The sequence below is a fragment of the Dunckerocampus dactyliophorus genome, chromosome 9 (assembly GCF_027744805.1).
Source record: "Dunckerocampus dactyliophorus isolate RoL2022-P2 chromosome 9, RoL_Ddac_1.1, whole genome shotgun sequence".
Classification (NCBI taxonomy): Eukaryota; Metazoa; Chordata; class Actinopteri; order Syngnathiformes; family Syngnathidae; genus Dunckerocampus; species Dunckerocampus dactyliophorus.
The window spans coordinates 13,071,164-13,092,473 of NC_072827.1; the positions used below are offsets into that span (position 1 = coordinate 13,071,164).

The window sequence follows — 21,310 nt, forward strand, 5'->3', positions numbered from 1 at the left end:
CCGGCACCTGTGGCTGTCCCCCGGGTGACTGGGGTCGCGGAGGTGGGGGGCGCTGATGTGCGGTTTGGGCTCGGGGTGGGGGGTGCGTGGTGCTGGGGTGGGGGGATCCCTTGCTTTCTCCCTTCAGGGACGGGGCCGCTGTGGCTTGGTGGGCGGGGGGTGTGGGGGCCGTGGGCGGGTGAGCGGGTGGGTGCGCGTGGGGGCAGGCGGCGTGGTGTTCTTCTGCGTGGCGCTGGCCGGGATCGGCGGGGGGATGCTTGCTCCAGGGTGGGGCGGTCGGGGGGTGGCTTTGGCCGGGGGCTTGGGGGTGGGGCTGGCGGGGGGCTGGTGGGCGGTCCCTGCTACCTGCTGGTGTCTGGCTGGTCTCTGCTTCCTGGCCGGCGGTTATCTCTCTCCCTCTGGGGTTTCTCCCTTGGTGTGTTGGTGGATGGGCGGGGGGTGGAGTGGTGGCCGGTCTGCGGCGTGGCGGGGGGCGGGGCGGGCGGGGGCATCTGCTTGGGCGCCGGGCGGGGGGCCGCTCCTTTCGTGGGCCCTGTCGTGCAGTGCTTGCTTCTCTGTCCCTCCCTGGCGCCTCTGGCTTGCTTGCTTCGTGGGTGTGGCCGTGCTCCGCTCTATGTGGGGTCCGGTGCTCTTGTGGTCGTCGTGGTGTTGCTCCCTTGCCGGCCGTGGTGGTATGCGGAAGACGCGTGGGCGCGGTTCCCGCTGTCCTGGTGGCGGTCGGATCTGCCTTGGGGCGTGTGGCTGGTCCGTGGTGTTTGGCGGTTTGGGGGTGGCGCTGTGGACGCTACCTCCGGTGTTGGGGGGCGCTGGGGGTACCGCCTCTGGGGGTTTGGGTGGGCCGGACTGGGCATCCTGGCGGGCCGGGTAGGGCCTGTGGTGTGTCCTGCGGCCTGTGGCTCGCCCAAGCCTGGGCTGTGGTGGGTGGCCGGTCGGTCATGTGTTCTTGGTCCCCCCCCTGCCCGGTTTGGGCGGCGTTGGGGTGTGGGGCCCCCGTCCTTCCTGTGCCACTGCACCACCTCACATATATATAGGACTTTGGGGGGTGGCCTACGGTCGGGTGTGGTTGGGGAGGGGAACTTCCTTGCGGGGCTCCTTTGCTCCTGCCGTGCCACTGACCTGTTGCCCCCCAATTTTAATCGCAGAGTAGACACTTAGGGTTTGGGGGGGCTGGTCAGGTGAGGGACCCTCCGAGTGGCAGCTGTCCCCCGATTTTAATTGCATCATTAGCTATCATCCACATACACCCCATATACATGCACACAGATACACCCCTCGGTGAGGGACCCTCCGAGTGGCAGCTGTCCCCCGATTTTAATTGCATCATTAGCTATCATCCACATACACCCCATATACATGCACACAGATACACCCCTCAGGGACACAGAGACCAGCTTTTCGTAGCTGTCCTCTTTTATTTTATTTTATTTATTTATTTTTTTTAATCGCATTATAGACACAATCACACCTTATCACATACACGGGTGGGGCGGGCTGGATTGGGGTGCCTCGTGCACCGCGGCGCCTGCCCGCCAGGGTCGGCGGTGTGGCCGGGGGCCTGGCCGTCGCGGTGGCTCGCCCGGGGTGGCCTGGCCTGTGGGATGCCTATGTCTGGTTCGCCTGCCCTTCCCTGGGGTGGCCCTCTGGGGCCTGTTGATGCCGGGGCTTGCACCGGGGGGGGCGGCTTGCGGTGCTTCCCCTGGACTGACACGTGCTGCGGGCGCCTCTGTGCACTTGGGGCGGGTTCGGCGGTCTCCGGGGGGCGGTGCCGGTGCTGCGGGTGGCCCGTGTACCGCCGCGGGGGCTGGTGGTTGCTGCGCTGTGGCGGCTGCTGGGGTGCCGGGCCGGCTGGTGGGTGGGGGCTTGGTCATGGTTGCGGGCACTGTGGGCCTGGGTGGCGGGGTGGGGGTGGGGGGGCGGGTGCGCTGGGGTAAACTGGGGGGGGGGTTGTGCTCTGCCGGGCGCTTGGGCGTTTGTCGCTGTTGCGCTTTGTGCTCTACTGGGCCGCTGTCTGTGTCCTTGCCTCCCCCGGTCTTTCTGCGGGCTTGTCTGGGGTGGGGCTCCGGTGCGCGGGTGGTGCGCTGTCGGCTCTGGTGGCATGTGGCTGGTCTGGCTTCTGGTGGTTTGTGGGGTCCGTCGGCTGGTCTGCTGCTGGTCTCGCCTTCTCGGCTCGGGTGCCTGGCCTCCCTGCGGCTTGGGGTGCGGTGCTCCCGCTCCCTCTTCGTTGTTTGCTGGCCCGCGGGTGTGGTGGTTCGCTTGGCTGCTCGCCCGTTTTCCCACCCGCCTGCTCAGTTTCCCGCTTTCCTCCTCGCTGGCTCCCCTGTCTGCCTTGCTGGCGGCGTCCTACTGTTGGGAGGGTGTGGCCTGGTGTCTTCCTGCTCCCCGGCGGTCCGCGCTCTCCGCACCTGGTTTCAGGATTGTATGTCTGGGACCCCGGGGTCCCCGGCTCCGCTGCTCCTTGGGTTACCAACCGGGGATAGGGTGAGGCTTCCGGGTGTCGGGCAGTCGACCACTGTGTGTGTGCGTGCGTCTGTGTGCGCGCGCGCGTGTGTGCGTGCGTGTGCGCGCTTCAGGGCGTTGGAGTGTGTATGTGCGTGCTTCAGGGCGTTGGAGTGTGTATGTGCGTGTGCGTGGGGGCGTAGGGGTGTGTATGTGCGTGCGTGCGTGTGGGTGGGTGGGTGGGTGCGTAGGAGTGTGTATGTGCGTGCGTGCGTGTACTTTTATTTATTTATTTATTCATTTTAGTTTTTTTTTTTTTTTGGGGGGGGGGGGGGGGCATACAGGGGTTTGCTCCGTGGGGTCGAGTGCTGGGTGATACATCTCTGCCGCCCGTGCCTCCGCCGGGTGGGTGGAGGGTGTGCCTCCTGCATCCCTGGGCGGGGCGGCCCTGTGTTGGGGGTCGGGCGGGGGTTGGCCCGGGGCGGGCCGTACTCCGCTCCCTGGGGGTGGGGGTGGCGGGGGGCGGGGATTGGCGCTTCCGGCGTGGGCGGGCTTCTTTCCAGTTGTTGGGGCGTCTCTGGGCCTGCCGGTTTGTGGCCCCCGGTACTCGTCTGCCTTTGTGGGGTGTGATCTCTCGCTGGTCTCGGGGGTTGGCAGTCCTCCGGCCCGCCGGCGCCCTGTCCTTGGCTGGGATTACCTCTCTTCGGCCCCTTGCTGGTCTTCCCGGGGGGGAGGGCTCTCTGGGCTGGCTCTTGGGGCACTGATCTTTGTGCTGTTTGCCCCTGTCGGCCTTGTGGCCTTCTGACGGCGGGGGCTCGGCCTGGCTATTTGGGGCGGGGCTCTCTGGGAGGTGGAAGGCGGCCCCTTTCCTTTCATGCATTCTCAGTGACAATTACACGCCCACACATTCTTGCACCTTTATATATATGAAGACTTCCCCACATACAGAGATACCTGTACATATGCACATTCACAGTACATGCGTACTTCCCCACATTACTCACTGAGTTAACCAGGGTGTTATTATGTTGTTGGTTTTATTACAACGACGGTGATATCACCAGTATGACTATAGTTTTTTTTTACAATGATGTGAATTACAGTAATTATCATTCTGTTCACTATCATGGATAATCATTTCATTACTACAATTATGTGTGACTGTTTCAATGCGGTATTGTCATTGTGATCACTATCATAGTTCATCATTTCATGACTACTATTATGTGTGATTGTCATTGACAGTGTTGTCATTGTGGTTGTTGATATTGTTTTGTCCTTTGTCCTTATGTTCTTGTTCGTCTTTATAGTTGTCACAGACATTGCTGATGTCATTCTGTATGTTTCTGTTCTTGTTGTCACAATTGTTGTTGTTGCTGCTGTTGTCCTTGTCTCTTGTCTGTCTCTTGTTTGTCCCCCTCTAATCCCCCCCCCCCCCGTTTCCTTTTGTCTTCTTCTCTGTCCCCTCCTGCTCCGGTCCGGTCGCTCCAAATTTGCTTTATAACAAGAATCAAAGTCAATTAAATTTTGTATAACAGGGGAAGTGTATATCACACTTCTCCCTGGCAGAGTAAATCTGTTGAGCACTTGACGGCATTTAGATCTACAATTCTATCTACTTTAAAGGCTGTGGACAGGACAGGGGTAAAAAAAAACCAAAAAAACTGGTTTACGAGCTTCTGAATAGCTGTATATTCTGTATGTATAATCGCTGTATAATTCTAGCTGTATAATTCTAAATAGCTAAATAGCTAATATTATTAGAGCCCTCAAAACAGGAAATAACACTCCTATAGCCGCCTTTAGATTTGTATTACCCAATATAGTATAAATAATCAAAGAAAGTGAGGCATATTAGACATAAAGAACATAACAAACTGACACGTTAGTTGTTTCTTGTTGTTTTTTTTGTTTTTTTTCTGGACAGCGCACTTCCACCGTACTTCCTTGCGGCTTTAAATGGCTTTACACTGATATTACCCAATATAGTGGACAGAATAAGAGTAAGTAAGCCATGTAACACGTAAATTAAATGCCTGCTCGAGCAGTGTCACAGTAAATGTGTTGCCTGGGGAACCTTAGTGACGAGTCTAGCGCCTGTCTCACCAATACCTAGTGGCCAATGTAGAATAGAGACTCACAAGACAAGACAAGACAAGACTCACAACAAGACTCACAATTATGCTTCTTCTGCCTTGTATTTGTATTTTAGTTCATTTAGTTAGTTAATGTAGCCATTGTTATGCTTGAAAATGCTGAATTTAGGCTAAGAATAAGCACAATTTTCTAAAATATGCATTTTTTTTTACTATTAATAGGCCATATCCAAACCACAAAACAGTGATAATTTTTTAATTAATTTTGAAAAAAAAAATCACGATAGCGAGGGGGCGATAACCGAACTGTGATATTGTGAAGGACGACTGTAATTATATGTTTTAATCAAAAAGCGATTCATCGAATACCAAGGTAGTTGATAAATTGGATAATCGATTCATCGCAGATTCCTCGATTAATTGTTGCAGCTCTAATTTACACTGAAAATCCCCCATACACGCTAGCGATTAGCATTACCAGTTTTACATGACGATTTCAAACACCAAAAGAGTCCGCTTTGAAACCTCTGGCTTAATTTATGGCTAAAAGAAATACAGTTCCCATGATGCTTAGAGTGCAGATTCAGGAAGTAGTGAAGTGGAAGCTAATATCATGTTTTCAAGTCTTACGCAGCGATCGTGTTTTGATCTGACAAATCTTAAGTAAGTTTGATAAAGTTTAGAATTACTACAGTTTCTGCTTGGACTGCTTGAACCACCGCAGCTGTTGGAAAAAAAAGTGTCTCATGTCTCAGTTAGCGAGTGATGCTCGCAACACAGACTGGTGGAAGGATTGCAAGGTTTATAGTGTGTCTTTCCGTCTAAATATCCCATGTTTAAACATGCTTATAGCTTGCAGCTTATAGACAAGCGTGGCCTGTATACGTACAAACTTTTTTTTCTCTTTAAATTTGGTGGCTGCGGTTTATATTCTGGAATTTATGGTAAATAAATAAGATGTACATTCCAGTTCAAAAAACTGATACATAACAAGCACAAAATACTTACAAACACTTTCTAAGGCTCAACAAGAGACAGAACTGACACAATTAACATCTTAATGTTACATGAGTAGACTGCTAACAAACGTTGTTGGTCTTCTTTTATGACAGCAGGTTTCAAATAGCACTACCGAGCATTGTCGTCACCTTTAGGAGTATTAATAGATAACACCTCGCATCCTCTTCAGAATAAAACGTATGATGACACATTTTTACATCGATGCCCAAGTCAAAATACACAAAATCTAAAAAAAAAAAAAAAAAAAGACCAAAGCCACACTAAAGCTTTAACTGCAATGAGGTCTTACTAAATGTATTGCAATTGATGTAAAACGGATGTGGGCTAGGATTAAATAAACTCTGCTTCTTCCTACTCTTTTCTGACATGTGGAACTGTGAATTGTAATATGTGATGTATTCCAATGTAATTTGCATGCATGTTCAAAGAAATTAAACAATTACCATTACCATAAAAGTTCCTTTTCCCTGTCAATTGAACCAACAGTTCAGACAACTACTTTGAGATCCCTCGATATAAAATACCTTCTTGTGTATTCATTTAAAAATGTCAAGTTGGAAAACTGCAGAAGATTGAGTGATTCATTGCAATAGAATACAGCTGACATTTTAGCATAACATAAACACACATTTGCAGATATTACCATTACTTATTATTAGCATACGATATTACCATTAGTTATTTAATCGTTTCACAAACTAAAATAAATTTTAACTTTATTTCTTTAGCTGCAGTAGAGTTTGCTCACACTAGATTTGGTTGCATAAACCGCCACACTGGAAAAGAGCCATAAAGCATACTATTAGTCAGTATACTCGTATGCCAGGAGCCCACGCAGCACCTTTAAGTATATGCACATTTAATTTGGACGTTCGGGTCAATATACCACATACAATCAAATGTTGTGTGTGTGTATAACAAGAAAGAGGGGTCTACATCATGAATAGGTCAGAGCATCCTTCAACAAAGCTTTACATCTTGATGAAGCCGGCTGTTATTATACATGGACGTTTCCACCATCTTTAAATGTGTTAGTGACCGTGACAATATACGGCTGAATGAGCTGCAATGCAGTATTCAATAGCATCATTGCAACTTCACTCTGTTCAGCATTCACCCATTCAACACAACATTTGCAGCAGGAGACTGTCTGTCAATTCCCATTTGCAGTTACGAGTGAGTCGTGACTTTGTGAATATGGAACGGAAAATTGTTGTTTGCCAAGTTGTTCCAGTCGTTTTCACACAGGGGGAACAAAAATCCAAATGAGAATTAATGCACTGTATAATGCAGTGATGGGCGGTGTACTTGGTACCTGGGCCTTCAGTGGGCCGGACAGAATTTTTTTTCACCAGGAAATGTGAAATACTATAGTTATAGTTATAGTTATACTATAGTTTGTTAGAAATGTGGGCCAGTGCTTCTGGTATTGGTTTGGACACTAACCTCAGCAACTTAACACTCAAAAGGTATACCTGAGAAATATACAAACATGTATCAATACACGTTTAAAATGAAAAAAGCAGCTCTTTTAAAGTTTTCCCATGATTCATTGTATCTGACCAATGTATTCATTGGGATCCTGCAATGACATCAGCCTCCATCTGGTCTCCTCTGGTTCCCTCTGGTGGACAGGCAGCATTGCAGCGCCATCCATCCATTTTCTATGCTGCTTGTCCGCCAATGAAATGCTTTGCTCAAACAAAATGCATTATGGGAAAACTTGGGGGAAAAAAAAATCATTTTTCATTCACTCATATTGGCACATGTTTGCATATTTATTAGGTATACCTTTTGAGTGTTAAGTTGTTGTGTGATGAGTTTATTGTTCTTTGTAAGATGAAACATTGAGTCAGACTGTTATATTGAGTAATGACTTCCTGCAATTTCCAATGGGTTGACAAGCACGTGGTGAGTATTTTCAAAGCTCATGATTGGCTGCTGTCAAATAAAGAGCTGCCTGGTCCTCACGGACTTGTGCGTGCCACAATATGCCATTTTATGACATGGACACATGTGGCTTATACACCCTTGCGGCTTATATATGTACAAATCAGTTTTTTTCTCTAAATTTAGTGGGTGCGGCTTATACACTTGTGTAGCGATGTAGCGAGGGACTGTATATATATAAAAATATACATACAGTATAATGACTTTTCCCTACATATGTTCATGTGTGCCTTTATATAAATAACTGGAAAATGACCTCGAATGTGTGGGCTTTTGACTGTAAGGAGATTTTCTATGCACAATTGGTTAGATTTAAATAATTGTCCCATTAGCCAAGTGTTTCAGAGCTTTATTCCGCTCTCCATGGCGCTGATGAAGGTCAAGCTTAAATGGCTCCAGCTCTCCGTTTGACTCCCAACTTAGCTGCAGCACTGCCAACAGACTCACAAAAGTTCCACCCCACAATGCTTCTGGCCTAGATAGACCCACAAAAGGGACAATAGAGGAGTGTTTCTGAATAATTTATGACAGATCTTTCCAAAATTTAAAGCGAAATTTCAAATCACTTTTAGAAGCCCAATTACAGTTTTATTATATGTCCTCAAATCCAAATTTTGAGGTTTTTATGGATATTATACACAGATACAAAAATGTATGTCTCTGTAAATGACGTAATAATTTTGAGTCAGTCGGTTACCTAATATGGAAGCGTTTGGACTGTGGGTAGGTGCCTGCAAAAATTGTATAATTGTAAAAACATGCCAATTTATTTTGCATCGTTGGAATATTGATTGAATGTCATTAATGGTCTTGTGCAAGGATATTCCACAAAATTTTAGTTCCAGTTCCAATCTACAGAAAATGTCCTCAAGCAAAGACCCCCAAGTCCCCAAGAATTCCAATAAAGCACAATAAAAAAAAACAACCTGCGGGGCAATAGAAAAAATGAGCTGCAGGCAAAGAATGGCTCCCGACCCGTACTTTATACAATCCTGGGTTTGGGATTTGGGGGTGCTTGGCTGATAAAGGCCAAGAACCACTAACCTACAGGATCGAGGTTGGGGGGGATTGTTCCTACTGAGCTCTGAGACTGCTTATTTTTTGTGACCTCAGTTCAGACTTGAGTGGGTGTGTTTGGTCAAAGACTGTGCTTTGTCTCATAGTGTTTCACACTGACCATTTTTAGGAGTGCCACAGTCTCTGAGCGCATAAGACAAGATGGTTTTGTGCTCCCAGCGGGAAGAATGAACGTGAATGAATATTCTGAGTTGAACGGTTTATTTTTGCTTTACCTTTTTCTCTTCTTAGAGATCGCCATGTGTATGTATTTTTCTGTTGTCTCCAACTTATTCGTCTGGCTTTCCTCTTTCTCCGTACCTCTCACACCGTATTTCTTATTTCCCAAAAGTCACTTGTCTCTTTGTCCTCTCTCACTCTGTATCACTCTAATTTCTCTGTAAGTCACTAGTCTCGCTTTGTGTCACTCGTTTCGCTTCTCTCTTCTTTCGTCGCAATGTTTAGCACCTGAAATGCACAGACTGGATTGGCCGAGTCGTACCATCTGGGATGGCATGAAATGAGTCTAGGAGTCTCAAGGATAGTTTACAATTTCATTCAAACAGGACTAAATACAAACAATTGCAAAGCCAGCACTGGATAGAGCAATTAGCTGCCAGCAAAGGTTTAGCACGGTTTTTCTCTTCTGTCAGAGAGGTGGTGCAATGGGTGTTAACTTCCCTTTTTTCGTCGTTGGGGGTATTAGTTGTTGGGGTACCAGTTTAAACTGGCCTCAGCCAGGCTAGGGTGAACTATGTGTGTGTGTGCGCGCAGGCAAAAACAAAGGTTGCTTTTGCTCCAAGTGAAAGGTCTTGTGATGTGTTGTGTCTCTGTGGTAGATGAGCACAAACATGTTGCCGTACTTGTCTAAAACAAGGTGGAAAATTCTTAATGAGCCAGTACCATATATTCTATGAAAGCTGTGCCGGTCTTTGATCATTTCTTGACGATATATCCAGATCTGTAGAGGACGACGTCTAGGTCCAGACTTGGACCCCTGTCTGCCATTTAGTGACCTTCAGTTGCAGGCAGCAGGGCTTCAGTCTCTACTCAGTGATGGTGTAAATGTGAGTGTGAATGGTATTTTGTCTACAGTATACTGTATGTGCCCGATGATTGACTGGCGACCAGCCAAGAATATAGTCTGAGTGTAGATGGAGGCTCCATCATCCCGTGACCCTGAATAGGGTTATACAATGTGAACCCCAACCCACCATGTTCTATAAATCATACCACCACCACCAAGTAACAATTAATGTTTGTTTTGTAGACCTTCCCAACTAGGTATTTTGAACTTTTTAGTCTTTTTGTTTCAAATGCGCCATATTCTGCGTGTTGTTTGAGGAACAACACGCAGAATATATTGTATGCCCATACCTATTTGCCTATATTAGGTTATTACAGGCTCAATCACACATTGCCTAAGGTTGTTTATTTCATATTACTTAATTTGGTTGGGCAAATTTCTAATTTGCCAATACGAAATTGATCAAAATACATGGCGCACAATGGCCAGGGCTGTTGTGACTGCCAACTCCAATATAGCCTTGTAACACTTAAAGCAACTAGCTTCATCAATGAACTGCTCCTTTTTTAATCATGTTTATTATTTAATAATGTGACTTCACTTCCCCCGTCGAAGGCAAGGCATCACAATGGTGGGATTCTCAAACGACACACAAGCCGTGAGCGCCTCACAAACATATCAAAACCACACACTGGGTGTTTTCTGATTCCATGCCTTTTGAACATGCGTTCTTTCAAGTGAAATTAATCAGCCTCTTTATCACTCAGGCAGTGTCATTACCCAAGCACAGAGTGAGAAGTGAGAGCACTAATCGCCCAGCAAGGGGGCCTTTTGTGCTGCTTTGCAACAGCAATTTCAATTGAATTTGTGATGCAAGCGAATGATGATCTGTGAGATTAGTTGAAATTCCTTTTTTGAAGTAAAGGAGATGGACATCAGCATTCTGTATGCCACTGCAGCACAGATTCAATCCAAAATAGCGTAAAAGCAACAAAAGCAGACAATGACTCAGTCTAGACTGTCAGTTAAAGCTTCAAAAGCAACATTTTCAGAAAAAAACATATTTAAAAAAAAATGCCTGCAAGTCAACGGGTGCATTAATCAATTTTGGATTTAGTTGACTGTGTGAGATTTAATTGATGATTAATCTTGATTTTAAATTGAAGGAAATTTGAGTGCAAATAATCACCCAAATAAGGTAAACCATTCAGTCTAATGAGACGAGTGCTCTTTCACCGTGAGGCGTACGCAACATAATGAAGCAGCAGTAGAAGAAGGCAGCTCCATATTTAAACAAATATACATTATCGACTCTAGAAAAAAAAGAAAAGAAACGCAGACTATGAAAAAAAACTTTGAACAGCAACTCGACTGCAAAATATGCATTTACCAAAAAAGCAGTGGCAAAGCCGATGTGTTTACATTATAAAGGAATTAAACACTATTTTTATTTTAACTTATATACAACTCATTGATTGTTAATTCTCCCCACAGTCAATCAAGGACAATGAGCACACTGGTTCAAAGGGTGATTGATTGACATGTAGAATAACATGAAAACATGTTTTTTACCTGTTTTCCATGAGAACTGGTGATCCATATGAAACACAACATCTGATTGGACAGGAATGGAAAAGAGAGTCAAAAGGACGAAGAAACTGAGGTAGATCCCAGATCGCCGTGCCCAGGCAATGACCCCAAAGTCATCCTTTAAAGTCATAGTCCAGCTCATTGCTTCCTCTCTTACTCCTGGGGGAAAGAGAGAAAAGCCATCAGTCATAATCTTTTGAATATAAACACAGTAGTATGAGGTGCACATCGTGAGGCTTCTTAAAATGACATCTTATAACTTTGTTTTATATTGTATTTGGGAATGAAAGTGAGCTGGGATAGGCTCCAGCACAGCCCCGCAACCCTTAGAGGATAAGCGGCACAGAAAATGGATGGATGGATGGATGGATGGATTTTTGAATGCAGGGGTGGCCGTGACTGCAAAATTTGCTATTGATCCAATACCAAGTAAACACAGGGCCAGTATTATGGCGTCAATAGACAGCCCCTCAACCGCCACTCCTTTCTGATTGGTCCCTTTAAACGCCTACTGTCTCCAGGTCAGAGCCAATCCGAGGCAGTGTCAGGTGGGTCATCAAGGCCTCCTTTCCATAAGCGGTTATTCAGAGTGGTGAGGCCTGATTATGATTTTTATGCACATTGATATTGACACAGTATTGGCGCGATCCAGTATTGCCAATACTGATATGGATGCTTTTTAATGAAAATTGTTTTAAAAAATGCCTTTAATTTGCTTATCATTATTATAATCAAAATAAAACACAGGACAGAGACTTTTAGGCAAATAAAATAATAACTTTATTTAAAAAATGATTTAAATTTATTACATATATGTTTAATTGAATTTACATTTAAACAGGTAATTTATTTAAATTTATTTCAACTTATTTGTGAACAATTTAACAATTATGTAAATACCATAAAAACAATGCAACAATATAAAAAAAAATAATACAATTATTTCCCTATTAGTCCATGTAAAGTGCTATGTAAACAAAGGAAACTACAATTGGCTCTCATTAAAAATGTTTGGCTTTTTGTCCCCAAAGCCCTCCATGGACTCTGTGTCCACGCCTCCATGGACATATTAAACAATACATAAATATGACAATGTAGCAATGCAATAACAACAAAACATGGTTATTCATGTAAACATAAAAGAAAACTGAAAAATAGAAATGTCATCACGCCAGTATTGATCCGATACTGATACTGATACCTGATACCCCTTCTCCATACTTGATGTCTTGCCTACTTTGCATATCATTGAATCACTACATGCTGGTGTGATGTTTTGCCTACCTTTCAACTATAAATAATTAGTCAAAGCCTTTCAATGTACAGTGAAAGTGGAAAGGTGTTGATGTCAAGAGGAGACTTAAATCATGGTGTAATGGGGGGGATGTGTGCCTTTTTACTGCAGCTTATTTATTACTCTCTGCTACTACATGGATTTCTGCCCTAATAGTGTTAGGGATTAGTCCTGGATTCACTGGCCTTCAATTGTGTTCCACTGACAGTAAAATTAATGACAACAGAATTGAATCCGCATGACACTAAATGAACGGAAAAAACGTTACAGCGTTTTAAAATTGATTGATTTGCTGACGCTTGTTAATTATGACTTGTAGGCGCTGTCCACACGGGAAAGTTCTTTTGATTTTATTATTTTTTTGGTTAGTTGAAAACAAGTCGCGTCCACACTGTGCCGGATTACTAAATAGTTGCATCCAGGCGGGAAAGGATAACTGACTAAAAACGATGTAATACACAAGACACATGACACGCCAAAACATACAAGAAGAAAGAACGCATGTGCATAATTTCGTCCGCTTTCCAAGGCTCCTCTCGGCTTATGACAAAGTGGAATTAAGTGCATCGTTTGGGGAGTATAAGGGGAGTATAAGGCAAGAAAATACCAGGAGGATGTCGTCTGGGGTGAGTCATGACACTTGAAATATTCAGATATTATGTTGAGTTGTCATCAAAGCTCACTTCTGTTCACGTGACGGCGACGGGTCACTGACGTCATTGTTTTTAAAAAGTAGCGGATTGCTAGTCCATACGGAAACGACAAGGCGGCTTTTTCAAAGTTTCAGGGCACCCAGAATGCCGTTTCCATGTGGATGAGAGGCTGAAATTATGAAATACTATGCCGTTTTGACCTGAAAACGTTTGTGTGGATAGCCCCTAAGGCATAGTAATGGTGTTTCACAGCAAACATTTGTTTAGGAAATTTAGGCAATTCATTTAGCTGAAATGCGTGAAACAGTGAAAATGAAAAGTGAAGTGACATTTGATATGGTAAAATGATCATAAAGTGGAGAAATGCTGACCAACATTGGCGGCATTCTCGATCCAAGACGCTCAAATGCAGTCACCATCATCAAGGATAAAGATGGTGTTCTTAAACATGTGAAAGGCTCTGTTCCTATAAAATCCAACCATCCATTTTCTATTATCCTCACAAGGGTCGCGGACATGCTGGGGCCTATCCCAGCTGACTTCGGGTGAGAGGCGGGGTACACCGTGGACTGGTCGCCAGTCAATCGCAGAGCACATATAGACAAACAACCGTTCACACTCACATTCATACCATCCCTAGCGACAATTTAGACTCGCCAATTAACCTATCATGCATGTTTTTTGGAATGTGGGAGGCAAACTGGAGTACCTGGAGAAAACCTACGCATGCATTCAAACCCAGATCTTCCCGATCTCATGACTGTGTGGCCAACATGCTAACCACTCGGCCATCGTACTCGCAGTTATTCACTAACTATGTATGCAATAGGGATTCACCTATTCCGCCAATAAAGCCCTTTAAAAAAATGCAGACTGCAAAATAGATAAGCGATAAACCAAAGTACTTGTTTTCAAGGACATCAAGGAACTGGACAAATATTGAAGATGACCTCATCTCCACTACAGGGAAATGAAAGACACCATATTAAGAAATACATTGAATTTATTGATTATCATCAATACATTATTGCTCAATTTATATCCAGAAATAAAACATTTGGTCGAGTCATGTCTGAGGAAACCATACCAGACTGGTTTACAGCAGTCTACTAGCCAGTGTTATTCCACTGTTCATTGAACAGCTGCACTTTTCAGTGACTTATCAGAAAACATGTCCCCGTACAAAAACCTGCCAAAGAAAATTTTGACATGAAAGGCATATCCGTATATTTCAAAAGAGACAAACATTAGAGATAACTGATGTGACAAAGTTTATTGGATGACTGAAAATGTTGCTTTTCTTAAAGCGTCACAGTTTGGAGTGTTTATGCAGTTCAAACTTGGGCTGCAGCTGTCTGCCTGCCTGTCAGTATCCAGGCGGAGTATAGGCTATCATAAAAACCTCTGAAAAGAAAAGCTCTTAAACTGCTAAATATCTGGGTCAATGGAATCATGCCAAGCTCTCAGTGGCTCCAGAAAACCTGGCAGCGTGGCTCAGATGCTGCAGTGCCTCCTATTAGACACCCCATGATCTGATGGAATGCAATCTGCTTCTCTGTCTCCTGCGGTTCTTGTTTGTGGCTCACTTGCTGGATTTGGCAACCACATCTTGGATTTTTCATAAGGGGACAGATGAGCAATGCTCCACAGAATTTCCCCTTACAGGTGGTCTCACTAATGGATGTTTGATTCCATGTATTCAAATAAATGGGGGAAGGCAAATTTGATAAGCTGGGAGTTTGACCAAGCACCATTTGCTGCTCCCCCCCAAATTATCCAAAGGGCTAGTTCCCTTTGATGTGACAATGAATCTTTTTGATCGCCATCTGTTTGGCAAATATATCGTCCTCTGCTAGTGATTTATCCACCATCATCAGCTCATTTGGGCCATTTACATTTGGTAGGAATGATCATGACAGCCTTATTGAGGGTTGAGGGTTTTTGTCCCGATTAACGGAGACCAAGATGTGCCGCTGTCTTGGTGACAGCAACTTTTATCGCTTACAAAAAAGTCAGACAACACAAGAAAGACAGAAACAAGCGACGATGGCTCAAAAGAAAGAAACGAGGCCAGAGAATGACCTCGGGGAAGTGTGTAACTCGCTGAACTTCATTTCAGTGGGGCTAACTACAGTAACCAAATCACTAACAAAGCTAACTGGACTTGTAGATGAAATAAGACAACTAAAAGACTTCCATCCATCTATTTTCTATGCCGCTTATCCTCATTAGGGTAGCGGGGGTATGCTGGAGCCTATCTCCCTATCTCAGCTGACTTTGGGTGAGAGGCGGGGTACACCCTGGACTGGTCGCCAGGTCACCTAATAACCTAATACCCAATTAACCTAATACATGTTTTTTGAATGTGGGACGAAATCAGAGTACCTGGAGAAAACCCACGCACGGGGGCCAACATGCTAACCACTAAAAGACTTCATAATGTTAAATGTTATTACACTTATAGATTCGGTCTAAGAGCTGAACAGTGCAGTGCAATGAAGTGAATTTTCAGTCTAATAACTTCTCTTAGAAGGCCTTTTTGACACATTCACTCACATAGCACAATTAGAGTTGCCTAACACTCACATATAACCAATGGGAAAATACTGGGAGACACACAATAGATGCATTGGTCTCACTCACACAAGCGTAACTCTCACTTACACAAATTTAACTTTCATTTTCTAGAGGGGTGTGACAACTGCTATACAGACTGTGTACATTCATTCTGGGCTCTTCCTCGATCTTCTTCACTGATGATGAGAGTCCAGTGCTGTAACCAAATATACTGCTCTTAATATATGATACAAATTGAAAACCTTTTGAACTGTGTGATCATTGACTACTTATCCAATAACAACACGGTCCAAACCACCAAAGAGAAGAAATAGCATTTATGGTAACAGCAAAGGCCAAAGTCATTCAACAACTTGAGAAACGGATCAACAGCGTTGAACAAAATACGCGGATAGAGGATATCATTGTCTCTGGATTAAATGTTAAACCTCGCTCATATGCCAAAGCCATACAGGAAGGCAGAAATGTCCGTGAGGGCCGAAAGGACCGAAGATCTGAAAATGCTAGAGAGACAGGTGCTGCTGTTTTTTGCAGGTAAAAGAGATTAATCAAGACAAATAACATTTCAATGTGTCACACCCTTCATCAGGAGGACCAGTCAAAACCTGCTGTCATACTACGTTTTGTGAACCGCAGGTTTAAAATAGGACTATTGAAGCAAGGGAAGAAATTAAAGGAATCTGATATCATGGACAACATGGACAAGAAACTGCTAAGTCATAATCCAGCTGAATGGATCTACTTTAGTACACACTCTTGTCTCTGAAATACTATACATTGACGTTCTTTGTTTCAAGGACAACGTGAGGTGTCAGGCTAAGCTACTTGTAGCGTTGGAAGCTATGATCTTTCCATGAAAACTATCCTCATCTGTTTTCTTTGCTAGTATCACACATGTTAAAAGCACAACTGAGCATTAAGGAATGAACTGACCTCATAAAAGGTATGATTAAAAAAAAAGAAAAACAAATAAGCAAATTTTGATTTTCATAATTTTTAACATTTCAATGCTAAACCTTCAAAATGTATAAACAAAATGTGGCTGAAGGACAAATCGCAATTCGGATATGTGTCATAGCAATGTATGCAAAAGAAGGTAAAACAACTGCAAGTGTGGAATTGATTATCCTAAAATCTGAAAAAGGCATCGATCACATCATGATCATAGATTTAAACAAAAAAACAACTTTCTGCCAGTGTATACACACACACACACACGTCTACCCAAACCACACACTAAATTTTACCCCAATCCAGTTAATCTGCATATCTTGGAGTAGCCTTTTATTGTAGCCAAGCTATACACACATACAGTATGCACACCAACACACCCACCCACCCTGACCCATAGCTTCGAGAAATCAAAAAAGTCCTGCGTGGTCCAGATTATATGTCCCTTCCAATAATGTCCCATCTGGGAGAAAATGAACAGTCAAGTCCCAATAAGCCATAGGTACAGTATGTATAAAAAAGTTACAATTGAAAACTATAAAACTGCACATTATGGAGTGGTCTTGTATTGTGGCCAGCCTGTACAGTAAGCATGCTGTCAAATCAGCATCTTTGATGGATGATTAAGGAATGCTCACTTACACAGATTTAGACAGATTTGTGAACAATATTTGAGAAAGATAGGCATTTTGTGTGCATAGAAGAGTTTCAGATCTTCAGCTCATGCAAAACAGGAGCAAAACCATTTCACACTTTGACATTTACAATGGGCACTGTACCTGATCAAGACGATTGCCAGTCATTCCTTTGGTCACTGTTGTTGGATTAGTAGGCAGATAGCTTCACCAGCCCTTATGTAGCTGTACAAGCAAGGCAGAAGAGGCCTCCAAAGACATTAAGTCTGACAGGCACGGTAAATCAGTTGCATCAGGCCCTCCGCTTCAAGCACCATGCAGTGGCTTAATCCTGTGTGAATCAATGTGTCGAGGGCTGGGACAGTGTCACACCTCCAGCAGCACTGAGTACCATTAAGTGCCTGGCACTGGTTCTCTTAAATTCCCACCCACCGATGTTCCTGCAGGGTTTGGCACCGGAGTCAGCGCAGAGACAGGGTCTGAAGGACAAGAAGACACAAACCACATACATGAAATAATCTGACGTAACAAGCTCAGAGAAAGTAACAATGTTTCTATGATATTATGAATTGTTGATATCTATCAGGCAGACGTGCAAAAGCTACAAAAACCAACAAGGAATGAATGATTTTGGCTAGCTGCAGAGCATACAAAAAAATGGACACAACATTAAGTTATTTCAGTCATTTCATTTATGCACAATAGACCATAAGCACATAGTGATCCAAGGGAATGCATTTGCTGTGACAGGAGCCATTCATCTGTTCTGTTTTACTTTTTACTGTTCACCTTGAAAGAAAGATCTCACTGCGAGTTGTGTGATACAAAATGCAATTTTGGATGCACTTATTTAAAGCAGAAGGGAAAAAAATGACAACAGTAAAAGTGTATTTATCAAGACACAGCTTGAAGTTTAGGAAGACCAAAGACCACTAACAGAAACTCATTGGCGGATTCTTTGGGGTAATCCGTAACAGCCCGATTAGCAAAAAAGAAAACATGGCAATAAAACCATTAGCAGAGCAAAGAAACACAAACATTTCAATAGTGGGAATTTTAAAAAACAGCACCAACTACTGGATTTAGTAGGGAACTGCGCTTAAAGCAAAATTGCAACTGAAAGGTCACAACTATGAACAGAAATATTAACACCTTCACCTGTTTTGCAGCTGCAATCAATATAAAAATCAGACTTGTGGCGTAACTGCGTTAGTAAGCAAACTACTACTATTAGATACAGTATTATACAATCTACTCAGTGCATTGTCAGTCTAATAAGGTCTCATAGTGGCCGACAGGACACACACACACACACACCCTCCATGATACACACAATCAGAGTTGTGCAACACTTAGATATGACTTATGGAAAATTACTGGGAGACACACAATAGATGCATTGTTCTCACTCACAACAGCTTAATCAGCGTTTCACTTTCCAGGGACACAAGCTTACGTTTCACTTTCTCCAGGGGTGCAGCTTTGTGTACTTTCATTCTGGGCTCTTCTTCGAACGTTTTCACTGATAAGAGTCCAGCACCGTAACCAAATATATTGCTCTCAGTTTTTTAATACAATTTAACCCTTTAAATTGTGTGCTCATTGACTACTTCTCCGATGGTAATAGGGACGTTTTATGACAAAAATACCTTATGAACACAGTTGGACTCACGCAATGTATCAATAACACAACAACACGTGCGTCGTATTGTACACTAAACGGAAAATGTGCGTGAACACAGACAAAGTTTGACGTGAACCGACAAATATCCTAAATGACTAATTTGGGGGGCGATGTTCTCGCTTATAAGATGGGGTACACAAAAATGTTTTGAGGTGGTTTTATGGTAAAAAAATTTTAAAAAAATGCATGTAGATGCTTTACAGTTACACAACAATCCAAAACACTTTCTTGTAAACTCTCCAATGATGACGTGTCACTTTCACAGCGATATCAGAAATGTACTGTAGGCTTTTTGTTCTTCTTCAATCTGTCGGCCCTCTTGGCCAGTCTGTTCTGAAAGCTCATCCACAGGAAACTCTGATTCTATTAACACTTGCTGCCCTTGTTTCCCATCTAGTCCCAGTAGTTTCCTTTGAGGCACAGCTCAAAATCTTCACTCTTTTATTGACCTTGCTGGCCACGTGTCAGAGAGCCCCCAGATCCCAATGACCTAGACTTTATTTCCCTCGGTGTTTGGATGCCTTGGCTTGTCATTCCTCTCAACCTTCAATAAGCATGGCTCTGTCTGCACACTTCTTTTCCGACAACAGCGTATATCACCAATGTCATATAGGTGCCTCTATTAATTACAAACATGCAATTTTGGAAGCGCTGTGATTGATTTTCCCTTTTTTTGACCTATGCACAAAAGGATTAGTGCTTATTATTTCATAACCGGTTAGGAATGGTGCCTCAGGTAAATAAGTCACTTTTATTGCAAATGTTGATCCAAAATCGGAGAATAAGGCAATAATGTAAATCAGCTAAGCAATCACAGCCTTTACAGCCCAATCCTTTGCAGCCGTAATGCGAAGTTAGTTTTTTTTCTTAGAGCTAATGAAAATAGAGATCATTAAGAGCTCTGAGACAGGAGAAACGCCCACAAATATTAGCTGAAATTATTTTGACCGGCGCAGCTTTTTAAGACTTTACGATACTGATTGATGAGATCCGGAAATGCGCTGACTAATTGGCATGCGAGTTCAGCCATCCACCGTGATGCTACTCAGCCAATCAACTCTAACGAATCTAAACATTGCGACTCTTAACTACAGAGACAGACAAAAGAGGAGAGAAGCGAAGTGAGTGACGTGCCAGAACGAGTGAGCACTGTTGGATCTTAATTCATTTAGGTGCAGATTTGACTTACATCAGAGTCACGGAATGGAACTCGTGTGTAACCAGAGGTCCACTTGTAATAGATCGGAGTTACACAAAGCTTATACATAAAGACTTACACCTACGATTTTTTATTTATCTCAGACCTTACTGTGCTTCAGTTAGTTCAGCGTTAATCCACTTCCACTTCTCTAAATCTTTTGACAAAGAATCCCCTTTACCGCTCATCTTGTCTTTATACTTACACGTGCACACTTTATTGCTGCCTGGTACTTAACTTGACTCACATTCCTAAACCTCTGTGATGGGCTTAGCGTCTGTTCAAGACCTCTGTGTTGGAATACCAGTTTATCCTCCTCTTGGACCGCAGAAAACACAGTTCAACTTCAGTTATTAAGCATCGCTATTCATGAAATGATATACAAATCATAATTGTTTTTTGGACTACGTCAGTGTTGTTTGGTTGTATCAGGCGGCGAGAGGTATCTCTGCTCCTCCAGCAAACAGCTGGACATTCCGGGGAACTACTCTTAAAGCAAGGGTTGCGAACTCAATCAGCCACATGTTTATCCTTGTGGCATGGAAGTACTATGGTTCTTTCTGATTGCCTCCACTTTCAGCAATGGGGCTAGACAGGCAAGCCGACGGGGTCACAGCATTGATAACAGCAGGATTTTATTTTACTTTGGCCCTGACCTCTCATAGACAGCAGCATATGACCAAATAACTCAACATGCATGGTATCACGACACATGTTCTGCACTTTTTTGAGGCTGTAACAGCTTGTCGTCGTTCTAAAGGTCAACAGGGAAAGATTACACTGATTGCAAAAAAGACTCATGAATGCTGGGAAATATCTGATAAACTGACTACAAAACGATTACAGTATTCTCTCGTTTATCAAGAATAATTGGTTTCAGACAAAACCGTTATAAGTGAATTTCCGCAAAATAGGAGTCCTTATTCATAAATACAATTTTTTCATAGTTAGAGCATAGAAAACCTGTTTACAACCTTCTAAATGTGTTCTAGACATGAAATAACATCCCTATAGTTACCTTTACACACGTAGTAATTTATATATTTTTGTATATACATTTTTGCTATTTTATATATATTTGTAAAAAAATTGGGATAGAGTGAAGCCGTGAAATTCGAAGCACAAAATAGCAAGGGGTTACTG

At 43.5% G+C, this 21,310-nt stretch overlaps 1 protein-coding gene across 2 annotated transcripts in view; it reads right to left on the reverse strand.

The window, feature by feature from the left end:
- The window catches only part of thsd7ba (thrombospondin, type I, domain containing 7Ba), a 229,943-nt gene that overhangs the window by 162,704 nt on the left and 45,929 nt on the right, over positions 1-21,310 (reverse strand). For both annotated transcript variants that reach the window (XR_008572372.1, XM_054786288.1), the window contains exons 2-3: positions 17,430-17,764; positions 11,158-11,334 (exon numbers count right to left, since the gene is read on the reverse strand). Coding sequence is in view for 1 of the 2 variants with exons in the window: in XM_054786288.1 (XP_054642263.1) it covers positions 11,158-11,317 (160 nt within the window). In the remaining variant the exon portion in view is untranslated. The remainder of the gene's footprint in view (positions 1-11,157; positions 11,335-17,429; positions 17,765-21,310) is intronic.